This window comes from Eretmochelys imbricata, chromosome 2, assembly GCF_965152235.1.
Source record: "Eretmochelys imbricata isolate rEreImb1 chromosome 2, rEreImb1.hap1, whole genome shotgun sequence".
Lineage (NCBI taxonomy): Eukaryota > Metazoa > Chordata > Testudines > Cheloniidae > Eretmochelys > Eretmochelys imbricata.
The window spans coordinates 104,556,667-104,573,878 of record NC_135573.1 but is presented as its reverse complement, the minus strand read 5'-3'; the positions used below and the strand labels follow the sequence as shown (position 1 = coordinate 104,573,878).

The window sequence follows — 17,212 nt, the reverse complement described above, 5'->3', positions numbered from 1 at the left end:
TTGGTGTAAGCACTCCACCTCCCCGAGAAGCAGTAGGTGCGTTGATGGGAGATGCCCACCCTTCAACATATGCTGTCTATACTGTGAGTTAGGTTGGTATAACTGTGTCACTGAGGGGTGTGGATTTTCCACACCCCTGAGTAATTTAATTATATGACATAAGTTTGTAATGTAGATCAGGGCTAGTACACTGTCAAAACACACCCTTTTTCTTAGTGAAAACAAGGCCCCAAGGGGAAGGAGTATTACAAGAAAAACTGCTGGTTAGCTGAAGGTTTGGATATCGGTTGCTTTCTAAAATTCTGCAAATTGTGAGCTGTTTAATGTCCATCCCTGCTCAAAAAGTTAGAAACAGGAAACGTGTATATTTTAAATAAATGAAGACAAGGAAATAAGTACATAGGCCATGACCACTCATTCTACTCCCAGCAAAAAAGGTCTCTCTTGAAGCCTGAATCTTGCCTGACTGCACGGAAGTCATAATGGTAATTTGTCTATTTTAGTAGTTTTATATGTAATACTTCAATACTTATACGTGGTTTGTAAAAATAAGCCTTAGTAATATGAGATCACAGCACAAAGCACGCTATTAAATCTTTGAGAAGTAGGGAAAGCACATTTTTGTGCATACACAAAGTTTGCAGGTTACTGAAATGTAGTTTAGCATGTTTCTACTGTAATATAATCAAGTTCTTTGAAATATTTTCATCTTTGACAGTTCCTTGCACTTTTATCAAGGCAAAGGAAATGAGGTTTTTGGGTGGTTCATAACGTATTTACAAGAAGTTTCATCTCAGTATAAAGCTGATAAGGGTATTTTACTTTTGACAACCATAATATTTCTAATACCTTGATTATTTGTGACTTCAGAAGGGCTCACCTTCTCACATTTATTATAAGCAGGATTTTAAAAGTTATTTTCCCAAGAAACCTTGTACTATTTGATTAATTTCCACATATTTTGGAGAAGATGGAAAGGAGGTGGTGAATAAGCAGCACAGGAGTTGTAATTCAGTGGTTACTCCAGTACAATTCTTTACCAACAGGTTTTTGTTTTGATTTTTTTAAAAAGGCTTTTTAATTTCAAGTAAGTTTTGTAGTAGATTGATTTCTGTCATCTACCTCTAGTTCATCTACCACTTCCTGTACTTCATACTCCAGTTCACTATCTTGAGAAGGTGCAATGTCACCATCCAAAGAATCTTCACTATATTTGTCCAGTAAATATTTCTGTGGTGTGATATCATTCTCAAAGGGATCCCTTATTTTCTTCTTTTTCATTTGCTTTTGCTTTTGTATTGCAGCCAGCTGCACCTGCTGCTGTTCTGCCCACCCAATGCCTTCTGTGTCCTTCACCTTTTTCATTTTTTTGTACTCCATTATTTGCTTATTGAGCACTTCATGATCGATCCCAAAAAGATTAGCTGGGATGGACGAAGCTGCCATGTCAGAAGATGATGCAGAAGACTCTGATTCACTGCGAAAAGAAAAGGATTTTTTTAAGAGGCACATGGTAAACTGTACTATGAAACTTTAAGGTACAATGACCTTTACTAAGCTTCTTTATCAAGAGATCTTCATGTGAAATCAGAGGGAAACAGAGAAGACTTTTTAGACTCTCTGATTCTAAGGCCAGAAGGGACCATTGTGATTATCTAGTCCAGCAGTTCTCAAAAGTCATTACACCACGATCCCCTTCTGACAACAAAAATTACTACACTACCCCAGGAGGTGGTCCAAAGTCTGAGCCCACCCGAGCCCTGCCGCACCGGGTAGGGGGGCCAAAGCCCAAAGACTCCAGCCCTGGTTGGGGGGCCTGTAACCTGAGCCCCGCTGCCCAGGGCTCAAGCCCTCTGGCTTTAGCTTCAGCCCCAGGCAGTTGGGTTCAGGCTTTGGCTTCAGCCCCGGGTCCCAGCAAGACTAACACCAGTCTTGGCAACCACATTAAAAGGGGGTCGCAACCCACTTTGGGGTCCCGACCCACAGTTTGAGAACCCTGATCTAGTCTGACCTGTATAACATAGGCCACAGCACTTCCCCAAAATAATTCCTAGAGCAGATCTTTTAGAAAAACATCCAAACTTGATCTGAAAATTGTCAGTTATAAATAGGGCCCTACCAAATTCATGGCCATGAAAAATGCATCATGGACTGAGAAAACTGGTCTTTTGTGTGCTTTTAGATTTCACAGGGGAGACCAGCATTTCTCAAATTGGGGGTCCTGACCCAAAAGGGAATTGCAGGAAGGTTACAAGGTTATTGGGGGGGGGGAGGGGTCACAGTATTGTCACCCTTATTTCTGTGGTGACTTCAGAGTTGGGTGGCCAGAGAGTGGCAGCTGTTGGCTGGGCACCAGCTCAGAAGGCAACACCCCGCCAGCAGCAGCACAGAAGTAAGGGCGGCAGTACCATACCCAGGCCATCCTTACTTCTCCGCTGCTGCTGCTGGCGGCGGCTCTGCCTTCAGAGCTGGGCTCCCGGCCAGCAACCACCGCTCTCCAGCTGCCAGCTCTGAAGGCAGCCGCCACTGCCCGCAGCAGCGCAGAAGTAAGGGTAGCAGTACTGCAATCCTCCCTACAATAACCTTGTGACCCCCCCACAACCCCATTTTGGGTCAGGACCCCTACGATTACAACACCATGAAATTTCAGATTTAAATAGCTGAAATCATGAAATTTACAATTTTTGAAATCCTATGACCATGAAATTGACCAAAATGGACCGTGAATTTGATAAGGCCCTAGTATAGAGAATCCACCATGACTCTTGATTAATTGTTCAATGGTTAATTGCTCTCACCATTAAAAATTTACACCTTATTTCCGGTCTGAAAATAAGGTTCCGATAGCACTCAGCCTGGTATCACCGTCATTCTAAATAGTTTGTTCAGCTAAGTTCCACAAGGGATTAGAATTTTTTTTTTTTTCTTTAAACCATCTTCAGAGGAAAATTCAAGACTCAGGGCTTGTCTACATGGGGAAATATACTGGTATAACTATACTGCTTATTCCAGAGTAAGACTGTCCACAGGGGCAGTTATATTTGTATAACTAGAGCAATATAATTATACCAGTAAATTACACCAGTAAACTTGGTAGATGAGCCCTCTGACTTAGCATTACCGCTATAAAAACAAATCCTACTGTGAAGGGGAAAGAGTGATGCAGATATCACTTACTTTAGAACTTTTTAGGGCTTCAGGTATTATGGAAATTAGCATGTTATAAATAGTTAGAATATTGGGCTCTAAAGTGACATGCCCTTCAATATACTGTAAAATTTAGTACAGAAGTCTCCCTAGCCTGAGACACAGGTCATGAGCCAATGGGCCAACAGCACTGCACTTCTACAGAACCTACCATCCAGAAAACTGGAAGCCTACAGCCTGTAAATTACTGAAACAAAAACATCTTTCTCTGCCATGAGGCAAAGGCATTTGACTTATGGTTCCTGACCTACTGCACATAGATCTTGCCTTCAGAAGCACCATGCTCTGCAGAAGATCATACTGTAGATTGGGATTACAGAAAATGCTGAGACCGTCAACTGAGCAGAAAGTTGCTGGTTTTTAAATCTGTGCAGTTAACCCAAAAATAGTGAGCTGCATGTTGCTCTTCATGGGACTCTGTCCCAAACACTACTCCAATCATTTCCCACTGCCACCATAAGGTCCATACAGCTAAAATAAATACATTTTCCCTTGCAGCACTTGTGACCTGTGCACTGGAGCACCCTGCTAGTGCACAAGAACCAGAAGGCAAAACAGACTACGAAACAGATGTCCAGATGGAGTGAAATGCACAAGGAATCCAAAGCACAAAGAGCAAGATGTAAATTTAGGTTTTTAAATTGTTTTCAACATTAATAAAGTAAGGGGTAAGAGAGGTAAGGATGGCTCTTTACAGAATATCTGTGGTGTTTTGCTATCACATGGCGGCTCCAATCACTAGGTGGGGCTCATTGTGCTAGACACTGTGAATACAAAGTAAAACACTGTCCCCCTACATTTTATTTTTGTTATGGGTGGGTTTTTGTTATGACTGACTACTCAATGTCCCTTTACATTTATATAGCGTAGTCAGTCACTCTTTTGAAAGGCAAGATGTCTATATAAGGATTTCTTTAAACTACGCTAACTCTATCCTGTGTCTTTTTTCATAACGCCATTATACTAAATTCTTAAAATGCTAACAATTAGATACCACAATAGCGGCTATCTATAAATACAAAATAAACACACAGCATAATTATTTTCTGTATTTTAAAATAAATATTCTTTCCATTTTTAATCGAATATCCATAAATGAAAATACTTGTTGCAAAATTTCAATAAACAAACAACAAACAAAAACAAAAAACCCACCTAAAGTCATTTTCAGCCAAAGTGTCTTTTTCTTCCTGAGGTCCAAAGTCAGCAATTGCCAATAACCTATCAATCTGTAAACAATTGAAAAAATAGAAAACAAATATCCACTATTAAATCTATTCTGTTTACATTCATAAAGGAAACAAGCCAGCATGAGACACAGTAAACAGATCTGTCTCTTTTACATACGAATATCATAGTTGCCTCCTTCTGGGTTTCTGGAAAATATGCATTTCAAAATGGTCTGTATTTTCAATAAAAGTCATCCACTTAATTTACAAGGCCTCTCAATAAATACTATGAAATGTACTGTAGGGAATAATCTTGCTCTAGACTTGGGATGGAGTGGATGCTCTAACAGAGACCTAACTTATCAGTCTATGGAATTGCCAGGAAGTACATACCTTACTAGGATCTTTACACCAAATGGAATAATTAATTCATGGACTACTGTGACTTTCAAGGGTTTGGCATATATTTGATGTGGATAGGAGAGATAATTTAATTAAGAATTCCTCATTTTAGGTTAGATTTCACTTTATTCTTTTAAGTTCTTCCCTTTACCAGTGTACATATACTTCAAATTTTCTGTCACTCTCTTCCCCCTTTTGAAAATTGTCTGGCCCAATCTGGTATGTAAGAGATTAAGTAGTTGTGGTTTTTTGAAGAGATCAGTCTGTCCAGGACCGTAAATCTCTAGTGCATTATAGGTTACCTTTAGTTGTGAAGGTTTTACCAAATTTTAGGTTTTGTAATCATCTTTTTCTGTTAATATTTTTCCTCGTCAGCTTTTTTATTCCTTTCGTGTTTTCTTTTTATTAGAAGGTGAAAGTAATAGTCTTTCTCCCCTCTTATAAGATGTAAAGTTTCCTCTACTGGGGGTTGGTGTCTGGTTTTTAGTTTATTTGAAGTACAGATTGCATATAAAAATGGACTTGAAGGTTGCGTCCTGTAGTAGAGACTTAAAGCTCCTTCTGGATGTTCTGATAATCACTGTTAGGTTGTTGATAAATCCTTGTGTTACTTCTGGAAAGATGAAGGAATTATATCTGCAAGCTGGGACAGAGGACTAAACAACCCTAAACCGAGCATTAATATGCCTAAACTTTGCCCTATTACTACACCTGTTGTTGGTGGGGTAGAAAAGCACTCTCACTGAGGTGGTGGCGTATGCTAACAAAAAACGTTTTCTGGATTTATCACTACCTTTGGGTATGTCTGCACTGCAGCTGGCTTTGTTCTTCCAGCCCAGGTAGACAGACTCAAGCGAGAATTCTAAAAACAGCAGTGTGGAAGTTGTGCCATGGGTGGTGGGTCAGGCTAGCCACCTGAGTCCACCAAGCCCACCCGGCCCATTGGGTCCGAGCTCAGGTGGCTAGTCCGAGCTATGTTCACGCTTATTTTTAGCATGCTAGCTCAAGTTAAGCTAGTACAAGTCTGTCTACCTGGGCTGGGAGGCACAACTGCAGTTGCAGTGTAGACACCCTCACTGATCAGAGGAAAATCAGCTGTTCACTTCGTATTCCTAGTGCATTGGTGAGAAATGAAACACTCTCTCTCTGCCTCTTCCAAGGTTGCTAGTTGTGCAATGGATGCTCTTGTGACTCTGAGACTCAATTTTTAACCTGATAGTAAGAGCCCTGTGTCTAACAGTCTGCTAATTTGAGTCACAGGACCCCATGAATTAGCTCAATTTTTAATGTTGTTATCCTCTAGTTCAATTCATTCTTCGAAAGACTCCCAAGTATCACTGTGCTCTCTACCTCATGGGAATCTCACAATCCTAATATTACCTCCTCTCATGCTCAATAATAATGAATTCCTAGAAGACATTACTATTCTCAAAGTACTTCCACTAGTCTGCAAGCTTGCTACCTTTAGCTAGATATTATCCTCAATATACAATATCCCTGTTTCTCTCCATTAGATTCCAGCGCCTTTTAAAACAAAGTAACAGTTGAACCAGCTGCAATGCAGTTAGCCAGCTGGTCACCATCATCACTGCTCTGCTTCCTTTTTGGCATAAGGTTATAAAGACAGTAGTTTCCTGTCTTTCATTTGAGGTTATTTGATGCGTCTCTCTCCTGGATTAACCAGTCTATCTTCCGGAAACATCTTTAGACAGTGTTCTTCTCTTCAGAAGTTTTTATAGATAAAGTCAACAAAAACTAATGAAAAAGATAGCTCTACTTTCCACTATCCCCAAAGTATCAAAATAATTGGAGACCCTTATCAAAACATTAAAAAGCTTGTTGTCAGAGACGGGGAATTGGGTTTCAATTTAAATTGTTTTCCAAGTCTAGTGAGCAACTACATGTCTACTTAAACATTACACCTATTAAGCCTTCCGCGTTCTTACATGTCTGTTCCGAAACACACTGCAACATGGGATATTTACCCACTGAGTCAGCGATTGTATCTTACCTCTTTTATAGCTGCAGCTTCTTTGTCTTTAACAAACACTATTGGAGGAACAGTTCTCAGGACCTGATGGGTAATCAAAAGATGTCTGAAAAAAATAAAATGCCCCCAGATATGAGCAATCTTACACCTTTAAGACAGATGCAATATTTACATTGTGAAGCATGGGTACTGTTTGCAAAGTTTATAGGGTATCAGTTCAGATGACAAATTCTAGTATTTCAAAGGACTATACCATAGATTAATGGTCTAGCACATTCGGCTACTAGAAAAATAGAATTTCTCAAGTCAAAGTCCAAGTTAGATCTAGTTTGTTGGATAAGGATGTAGACTATAGGACATCTACTGAAGCAAAGACTACAGTGATGTTACTGAAGAACACAGTGAAGTGTGTGTATGTGTACATACACAAAGAAGTGACGTAGTAGGGCGGCTGGAGTATTTTCTAGGGCTCCCATGTACACAGGATTTTCTGTATATGCAAAAAAGTTACACAATCTAAATTACTTTTTTTGAACTTGAGAAAATTAATCCCTTTCTTTACAGCTAAAAGGTTTACAGGAATATACAGAAATAATACACTGATTTACAGTAAAAACTCAGTGAAGGAGAAAAAGACAGGCAGGCAGTTGCAGCTCTCTGATTTTCTGCCTTGTACAGTTCCAGCCCTGGCCGCACTGTAGTTTATAGCAGCCCCAAGCGACTACCTTTTACAAGCTAACAATTAGCAAAGTGAAGTGGCATTCCAGCCACATCCTACTCAGCAGAGCTGGGTATGCTAGCTATACATGGATTGAAAGCACCCCATGAGTGGAATTTTCAGGTGGCCAGTTATGGCCAGTACGCAGCCCATATGTGTAGCTCATCAAGGGAGATAATCTGGCTCAAAATATCTAGAAGTGCAGATGTCCAACATCCTGATCCAAAGTATTCTAATGAGAGTCACATTCATGATTTGTAAAAATACCTTAGAAATTTCCCTTCAGAAATTCTTAATAGACGAAGGCACTTTATAGACTAACAGACCTATTGGAGCATAAGCTTTCGAGGGTGAATACCAACTTCGTTGGATGCGTGTAGTGGAAATTTCCAGAGGCAGGTATAAATATGCAAGCAAGAATCAGGCTAGGGATAACGAGGTTAGTTCAATCAGGGAGGATGAGGCCCTCTTCTAGCAGTTGAGGTATGAAGACCAAGGGAGGAGAAACTGCTTTTGTAGTCTGTTAGTCTATACGGTGCCACAGGAGTCTTTGCCGCTTTTACAGATCCAGACTAACACGGTTACCCTTCTGATCCTTAATAGACAAAGTGACTATTTATGAAGCAGAGTAATTGTTTACAAAACTTTACAGCACACAATAGTACCTTATACGTGGTGCACTTTTCTGTAAAATACTTTCAATACGATCATCCTCCTCTGCACTTTCAGCAGGGTTCCAGTACACACGACATGCTGAAAAGTCTGGTGACAGGGATACCTGTAAAATGCAAAGATTTCTATTAGGGCTGTCGATTAACTGCAGTTAACTCATGCGATTAACTCAAAAAAAAAATTAATCGCAGGTTTAATCTCACTGTTAAACAATAGAATACCAATTGAAATTTACAATATATTTTGAAAATGTAGAAAAACATCCAAAATATTTAATAGTCTGAGTTGTAATTGAAATCAAAGTGTATATTATTTTTATTACAATTATTTGCACTGTAAAAATTATAATAGTATTTTTCAATTGACCTCATGCAAGTACTGTAGTGCAATCTTTGTCACGAAAGTGCAACTTACAGATGTAGATTTTTTGTTGTTGTTGCATAACTGCCCTCAAACACAAAACAATGTAAAACTTTAGAGCCTACAAGTCCACTCAGTCCTACTTCTTGTTCAGCCAATCACTCAGACAAACAAATGTTTACATGTACAGGAGATAATGCTGCCCGCTTCTTATTTACGTTACCAGAAAGTGAGAACAGACATTTGCATGACACTTTTGTAGCCGGCATTGCAAGGTATTTACATCCCAGATATGCTAAACATTCTTATGCCCCTTCATGCTTTGGCCACCACTCCAGAGGATATGCTTTCATGCTGATGACGCTCATTAAAAAAATAATGCATTAATTAAATTAATTAATTAAATTTGTGACTGAACTCCTTGGAGGAGAATTGTATGTCCCCTGCTCTGTTTTACCCGCATTCTGCCATATATTTCATGTTATAGCAGTCTCAGATGATGACCCAGCACATGTTGTTCATTTTAAGAACACTTTCATTGCAGATTGGTACCTGCTTTGCATTTTGTCCAATGTGAGATTTCTAAAGATAGCTACAGCATTCGACCCAAGGTTTAAGAATCTGAAGTGTTTTCCAAAATCTGAGAGGGATGAGGTGTGGAGCATGTTTTCAGAAATCTTAAAAGAGCAACACTCCCATGCGGAAACTATAGAACCCGAACCACCAAAAAAGAAAATCAACCTTCTGCTGGTGGCACCTGACTCATAATGAAAATGAACATGGGTCAGTCCACACTGCTTTGGATTGTTATAGAGCCGAACCCGTCATCAGCATGGACGCATGTCCCCGGAATGGTGGTTGAAGCACTAAGGGACATATGAATCTTTAACACATCTGGCATGTAAATATCTTGCGACGCCAGCTATACCAGTGTCATGAGAATGCCTGTTCTCACTTTCAGGTGACATGGTAAACAAGAAGTGGGCAGCATTATCTCCTGCAAATACAAACAAGTTTGTTTACCTGAGTAACTGGCTGAACAAGAAGTAGGACTGAGTGGACTTGCAGGCTCTAAAATCTTACATTGTTTTATTTTTGAGAGCAGTTTTTTGTACATAATTCTACATTTGCAAGGCACTGTACTTTGTATTCTGTGTTGTAATTTAAATCAATATTTGAAAATATGAAAAACATCCAACATTTTTTAAAGGAATTCTGTTATTGTTTAACAGGGATTAATCGCTTAATTGTGATTAATGTTTTTAATCGCTTGACAGCTCTAATTGTTGTATTTTCAAGCATCCTGACTACAACACACTTGTAGCTATATCTTAATATTCAATAACACAAGTTCGTAATGGCCTAATAAAATAAACGTGCAAAATAAAATTATATCAATATTGAAGTCTTTTCCCTTCAGTTCTTATCTGTGTGACAGCTCAGTCTGCAATAAGAGCACCATGGTCTCTTCCTTCATTACATAACAGCATAGGGAGCATCTTCCAGGAAAGGGAAGGCCCATCCAAACTGGCCAGAAGGAACAACAATACATTTCTTCAAGCCCACAGCGGACAGTATCTCTTCAATGTGCACACATTTTCAGCTGACTCAGGGAACAAAAAATGAGTTCAAAATTCAAACTCCAATTCTTCATCTGGCACTAGGAAGCATTATCGCAGCCAACTTAATTGTAGTTCTCTCTCTCTTTTTTTTTTTTTTAAAGACTACACACAAACCTTAAGCTTCTAGGATATTATGACATTTTACTGGTCAAGCAATATAAAGAATATATTTGTTGGCTGAGGGTGCGTGGTTTTGGTCTCTGCATAAATCTCTTAAGGAAAGGGAGAGTGTGATGGGTTCCCCCCTCGGGTGCCACCTGGAACTTGGGTACCACTGAGCTCTCTGACCCACCAGCCTGGGCTCCCTGTCTCACTGTATTGCTGTGACAAGCTGCAAAGCCCTCCAGCCTGTACTTTCACCAGCCTTCATACAGATAGGGCCACACTCAGCTGTAGTTACGTGCAGGTTCTCTGTCCAGCCCCTGCAATGAACCAACAATGGAAAGGCTACAGCTAAGGAAACTTCCAACTCCCCACGCACACGCCCCTCTCTGGAGTATAAATCCAAAGTTATACCGTCTTGTGCTGCACAGCGAACTGTACAGTGTAAACTCAAAGTTCACCCCCTCCCTCAATATGGAGAGGAATATGCAACAGCCTTTGCCCCTTGAGATAAGATTCCCATACACTTACCCCAACTCACTGGTTTAGATAAAGCAAAATCAAGTTTATTAACTACAAAAGATAGATTTTATGTGATTTATAAGGGATGGCAAACAGATCAATGCAGATTACTTAGCAAATAAACAAAAAACACAAACTAAACCTAATATGCTAGAGTAGATTGGATATGAATTAGCTGATTCTCACCCTAAGAGATGATATAAGCAGGCTACAGATTCTTAAGGGGCAAGCTGCACTGGCTTATAGCTTGGAAACCCCAGGTATTTCATTCACAGGCTGGAAATCCCTTTAGCCTGGGTCCAGTACTTCCCCAAGTTCAGTCCTTGTTCCTCAGGTGTTTCCAGGAGCCTTCTTGGGTGGGGAGTGAAGAACACCAGATGATGTCTCTCCCTGCCTTATATAGTTTTTGCATAGGCTGGGAACCCTTTGTTTCAAAGCTTGGTTCCCAGACCAGTCTGTGAAAAAATATTGACATTCCAAGACGGAGTCCAGCACCATGTGGTCTGATCACATGTCCTTGTAGAGTCATAGCAGCCATTACTCACAGGCCTTTGGAGTGTTCTCAGGAAGGCTCATCACCAGGTGGGAGATAAGCTTCTCCAAAGGCCTATAGTTTTTCCCTAATGGCTCACTGCCCTGAATAGGCCCTTCCCCACCCAGTATCTAGACTGAAAGCATCTTGTTCAGTGGGCGTTACCCAGGTGTAACTACATTTGAAATAGTTACATAGTGAATATTCATAACTTGAGATACAAAAATGATATACGTATACAAATAGGATAATCATATTCAGAAAATCATAACTTTTCCAATGACACCTCACATGACTTATCTTGCATAAAATACATCATAATTATGTCAATCACATCATAATACTATCACAATGAAGACTATGGGACGCAGTGTCACAGAGAGATCAACCCCCTATAGTGAATTATGGAATAGTATTGATGGGATCCATCCTGTTTTCCTAACTGGAAATCTGATGGCAAACAGTACAGGACCATGAGAGCTGAAATGAAGAGTGGTGATAAACAGAGAATCCTCAAATATGAATCCAGAGCAAATGTTAAGATTTTTCAGAGATCACTCCTATACCCACACACACCGCTCCAACCCTGAGGAAGACAGAATCAGCACGAGACTTGCTGTAATGTGCTAATATCAGTAATTCCTTACATACTTATATCAGGAGAAAAAGTATGTTATGAGAGCCTCTCTCTCAAATTTTGTATTGTGTTAAAGACTAACTGCACGAACCCCCCAGAGGTTCAGAAAACCACTTAGAAACACAGAAATTCCCACACTAGAGCAGACCTAAGGCCCATCTAGTCTAGTATCTTGTCTCCGACACATGCCAGTATGAGATGCTTCACAGTAAGGTGTAAAAATAAATAAATAGCACAATACACAGATGTGGGATAGTCCCACTAGATCTCATCCTGATCTCTAATAGTTAGAGGTTGGTTTAAGCCATGAAACATGAGGTTTAATCCCCTTCCAAATTAGTTTTAATCATTAATTATGACAACTTTGTATATTGTTGTTCTCCATCTCTACTATGAAACTGATCTCAGAACTGTACTCATGTCCATATGTATACTGATCTTTTAACCAATTCTCTCTTTTTTTAAGAATAAATTTTAGTTAAGAATTAGTTGTAAGCATGTATTCGGGTAAGATCTGAAATATTCATTAACTTGAGAGGTAATATGCCTGATCCTTTGCGATTGGTAGAACTTTCTTATATGATAAATAAGATTTAAAGTAATCCTCATTGTATTTGACTGGGTGTCTGGGGTTGCTATAAGGGAACTGTGTTTTGGCTTCTGTACAACCAGTAAGGTATTGTAGAAGCTGTTTTGTGCTGGCTTGATAAATCTAAGAACTGGAATATCCACCAGCTTTTGGGATTGTCTGCCCCATTCTTTGCAGTTTGCCCTAATTGAGTAACCTCAGTGTGGCCCCCGCTGGAACCCCAGTCACAGCCGGTATAAACTGCGTCCCACTGGGAGCCCCTTGCAAGTATCATATATGGGCATAGCTACACTGGCAAGTATTCATAATGTAGACATGGCCTAAAGCCCGGATCGTGCATTGTGATCCTTGCAGGTAAACTGCTGTGCCCCCACTGAGCCCCACGGAAGACAGTGAGGCTCTGCATGGTGCAGCAGTCCACCTGCATAGATCAGAATACAGCACCAGGGCCTAAAAGCTGTTTTTGAATATCGCGTTATCTTGTTCTACAACTTAGTCAAAGTGACTTCACTTGAACTACAGCTTTTGTACTTGCCTTGGTGAGTTCCAGCTTGAGGTCACAAACCTCTTGACTGACTTCACAAGTGCTCATCAAGTCTGTCACAGCTTTATACAAGAGGACGTTTAGGACCTTTTTGCGTATGCTGTCTTCTTTCCTAGTTTTCTGCTGAGTAGCCTTTAGTATAGTGGCCAACTTGGATGGCTTGTACACCTTTTAAAAACAAAAAACATTAACTAAGAAATAGTCTAGACAAATGTACAACAGTTTTTGTAATTCTGCTACTTTTCAATTTTATCAGCAAAGAAATGTGATCTTAAAGTATTATATTCAAGATTTATTTTCTCGCTTCTTTAATTTAGCTATCTATAAAGCTCAGTAAATCTATGTTCTAAACTGGAGTGAATATAATCAGGAAAATTATTTTTTTTTTTTACTTTGCTTTTCAAATTGCACTTTGGATAAAACCTAAAGGGTCAGATTTTGCAATATGGCGTGCCTTAGGACAACTTTAAAACTGGAACATGCTCTTTATGCACTTTAAATGTAAACAGAGCTAGATCATGAAAAATCAAAAAGTAGAATATCCTGAATGGGGGGGACAAAGACACCTGATAACTGGAAAGCTTGTTAATATGATACTAAAACTATCATCTACAGGCCACTGATTTGAATTTGGCTCCTATCAATAGGAACTTAAACTAATTACAATCTGAAGGTTGCTGCAGGGTTTCACAGTTCACTTTCTTGTGGATAGGTATCCACAGCCCAAGAGCCCAGATGGCAAACTCACCCTTGTTTGTAAGGAAGACAGAGTAGGTGTTGTAATATCTTTTATTGGACCAACTTCCGTTGGTGGAAGCTTTTGAGCTATGTTTATAAGCCTATGTGCTGAAGACCAGGGCGACGGATCCAGCAAACTCTTCACATGCTTAACTTTATGCAATTTGAAAAGTCCCTACTGATTTAAATAAGACTACTCATACATTTGCAAGATTGCTGCCTGGGACTGAATATGTATGGAGATCAGGCAGGGAACCTCCACCTTACACGTAGAACAGGAGGTTACATACAGCAAAACTTTTAGTGACTGCCAGGCTAAAAAGTGAGATTTTTCAGTGAGCCTCAGGCAAGAAAATCCAAGGCACTAGGTGAAAATGCTTGCAGATACTGTGGCTAGCCTTATAAAAAACAAAACAAACAGGAGGATAAACACCAAAAGCTTGAAACTAACAAAATATGTGCTAAATTTAAACCAAACCAACTTTTTCGGCAGCATCCTTTCCTCTACTCTCTTATATTATGCCTAATTTAAATCCCAGTTTCTGCTGACAGAGCTACATTCAATGGCATTATTTGTATGTGTAAAATTACTCATGTGCGTAAGTGTTTGCAGGATCAGAACCTAAGACTAAACTCCTCAGGACAGAAATTTGTCTTCCTAGGTCCGTAGAGGATCAGGCACATTTATGGTGTTATTACAGAACAATACTGCTCCATGTATTGTCGATAACTAGATTACTAGTTTTAGAGTAGCAGCCGTGTTAATCTGTATTCGCAAAAAGAAAAGGAGTACTTGTCGCACCTTAGAGACTAACCAATTTATTTGAGCATAAGCTTTCGTGAGCTACAGCTCACTTCATCGGATGCATAAAGTGGAAAATGCAGTGAGGATGTTTTATACACACAGACCATGAAAAAATGGGTGTTTTATCACTTCAAAAGGTTTTCTCTCCCCCCACCCCACTCTATTACCAGCAGGAGAGTGGGGTGGGGGGAGAGAAAACCTTTTGAAGTGATAAAACACCCATTTTTTCATGGTCTGTGTGTATAAAACATCCTCACTGCATTTTCCACTTTATGCATCTGATGAAGTGAGCTGTAGCTCACGAAAGCTTATGCTCAAATAAATTGGTTAGCCTCTAAGGTGTCACAAGTACTCCTTTTCTAGATTGCTAGTCTTCATTTCTAAAATTCTGATGTTTCGTGGTAGTAAATAAATGCATTTCAAAAGTTACATATGCTGGTAAAAGCATACATTTGCCCCACTTGACACAAAGATGACACTTCAAATTCTGAAAATTTGCACTTACCAGATGAGACCCCAATGTAGGACTGTCATACCAAAACTTCTTTCTTTAAAAAGAGAAAAGAAAAATTTTTACTTTTTAAAAACTGTAAAGAAATATTAGGCATACGTGTGTATGAAAGTGCCATTCTACTCTGAAAAAACACCTTCATACATAAAATGGCATTAAAGGAATCTGTTAGTTTCTCAATGAGGTTGCATCAAGTGTGCTCAGTGTACAAACTGTTTTACTTTAGTTAGTGAGGCAAGCAAGCAAACAACAAGACTATGTAGAGACCCCACGAAGAAGAGGGGGAATGAAAGGAACCTAACATGTCTTTACAAATAAATTTAATCTGGGACCACAACTATTAAAATGTCTTATTACAGTTACTGCAGGATCATTAGATTTACGGTGGTTTGACTTACCTCCATGTGCATTTCCATGCACTTGGTTTGCGGATAATTACAAAACATCCCTATAATGTATTTTGCCCTAAATTATCAATCCCCTCAATCTTTACTCCACTTTAGTATCGTTTTTGTCCGAGAATACTTATAGTTTGGGAGTTTAGCAGTATACATACTGTAGATTAAGTGGCTTTTACTGCAAATACCTAGGGCTAGGAGGTAGTCAACACTTCATTCTCCACTGAATACGGGAACAGCCAGCCACCTGGGGTGGTGTGCTCAAGCCAGGGATAATCTGCACGAGGAAGATTTTCTTTTAAGTCTCATCGCAAAACGGCTCAAGTGTAAACAACATAAAGCAGGATCTTCCGCAGCAGAGGGGAGAGAATTCAGAGCACGGCTTCGTATTAAGCAAGAAGCGTCCCTGCACACAGCTGGAAGGGGGCGCCGGTGTAGACACGAGCGCTCAGCCATAGGATCGGAGGCTGCCGGCGCTGCAAGGCAGGCGCGGGGAGGTCGCTGCCCGGGGAGGCCGGTGCTCCGCGGCGCTGGGGGAAGGGAGCGCCCCGGAGAGGGGTGGCCAGCCCGGGCCGGGCACTTACTTGGTTTTCGAGGCGAATTTCTTCAGCAGGTTCTTGGAGCCGCCGAGGGCGGCGGACCCGTGCAGGGCCCGGCCCCGGGGGCCGCCCGGCAGCAGAGCACCCGCGCCGGCCTCCGCCCCGCCGCCGCCGCCACTCGCCGCGCTCCGCCGCTCGGCCCCGCCGGGTGCGATCGCTCGGAGCTGGGGCCACCGGGGCCCCCGGCCGGCCCGCGAGCCCCACATGCCGCAGCGAGCCGCGCTCCGGGCCTGGGGCAGGGAGCAGCAGGCGGGCCTCCCTGCGCCGCGCCGCGCCCCTAGCGGGCAGGGGAGGCACCACACCGGACCGCCACCGGCCCCGCCGCAGAGCTGCGCGCTGCCCCGCCTTAACCGCTGTGCGAAAGGCGCCGGGGGGAGGCGCTTACCGCTTAGGCCACCTCTGCCGCTGCTGGAGACTCAGCTGCGCTCGCCCAGGAGGGGAGCCGCCGTCGCCGCCGCCGCCGCCCTCCCCTGCACTAAAAACAGGGCCCTCGCAGGAGCCGTCAGCCCCAGGCGGGGCCTGGGTTTCCCCAGCGGGCCTGGCCCCAGCCTCTGCTACCTCCCACCCCTCAGAATGGGGCCCCGGGACTGGCGGGCTCAGCCCATGCTCCACTTTGGCCCAGTCAGTAGAGTTCAAAAGAAAAGGCGAGCCTGGAGAGAGCTGGACGGCTGAGCAGTCTGTTCACTGGTCACACTGCCCTGAATTCCACCCCAGAGCTGGCTGCATTTCTGTGGGCGATGGTGGGATCATCATTATTTCATTGTATCTAAATAGATTTATAAAGTGCACCTATCCATCAGTTCCTTTCCCTACACACACACATGCATGGGAATAAAGGGGGACAAGGGCATCAGGTGCCCCCTTATTCCCCTGTGCACTGGCACTGAAGGTCTGCTACTGCTTGACTGCTGTGCTGATGATGGACAGGGAGGCATGTGAAATAGTAAAGCCTTTCCTGTTCTTCCCTCAATGCATCAACCAGTGGAGCTCAGCCAATGCAGAGAGGAAACAATGTTAAGGTAGCAAGGGAGAAACTGGCTGGGAAGAAGCCCTGCCTCTGTCATAACTCCTGTGCACTGCTCCTGGGGTGGCACA

General features: G+C 41.7%; 1 protein-coding gene across 1 annotated transcript; it reads right to left on the bottom strand.

Moving 5' to 3' along the window:
- Positions 1 to 345: 345 nt before the first annotated feature.
- On the bottom strand, positions 346 to 16,403 carry RBFA (ribosome binding factor A). Its single transcript, XM_077810543.1, has 7 exons — positions 16,103 to 16,403; positions 15,115 to 15,157; positions 13,058 to 13,234; positions 8,152 to 8,264; positions 6,790 to 6,874; positions 4,363 to 4,436; positions 346 to 1,477 (listed from the first exon to the last, which is right to left on the bottom strand). Exons 1-7 carry the CDS (start codon positions 16,321 to 16,323, stop codon positions 1,084 to 1,086), a joined length of 1,107 nt encoding a protein of 368 aa, XP_077666669.1. The 5' UTR covers positions 16,324 to 16,403; the 3' UTR covers positions 346 to 1,083.
- Positions 16,404 to 17,212: the final 809 nt, after the last annotated feature.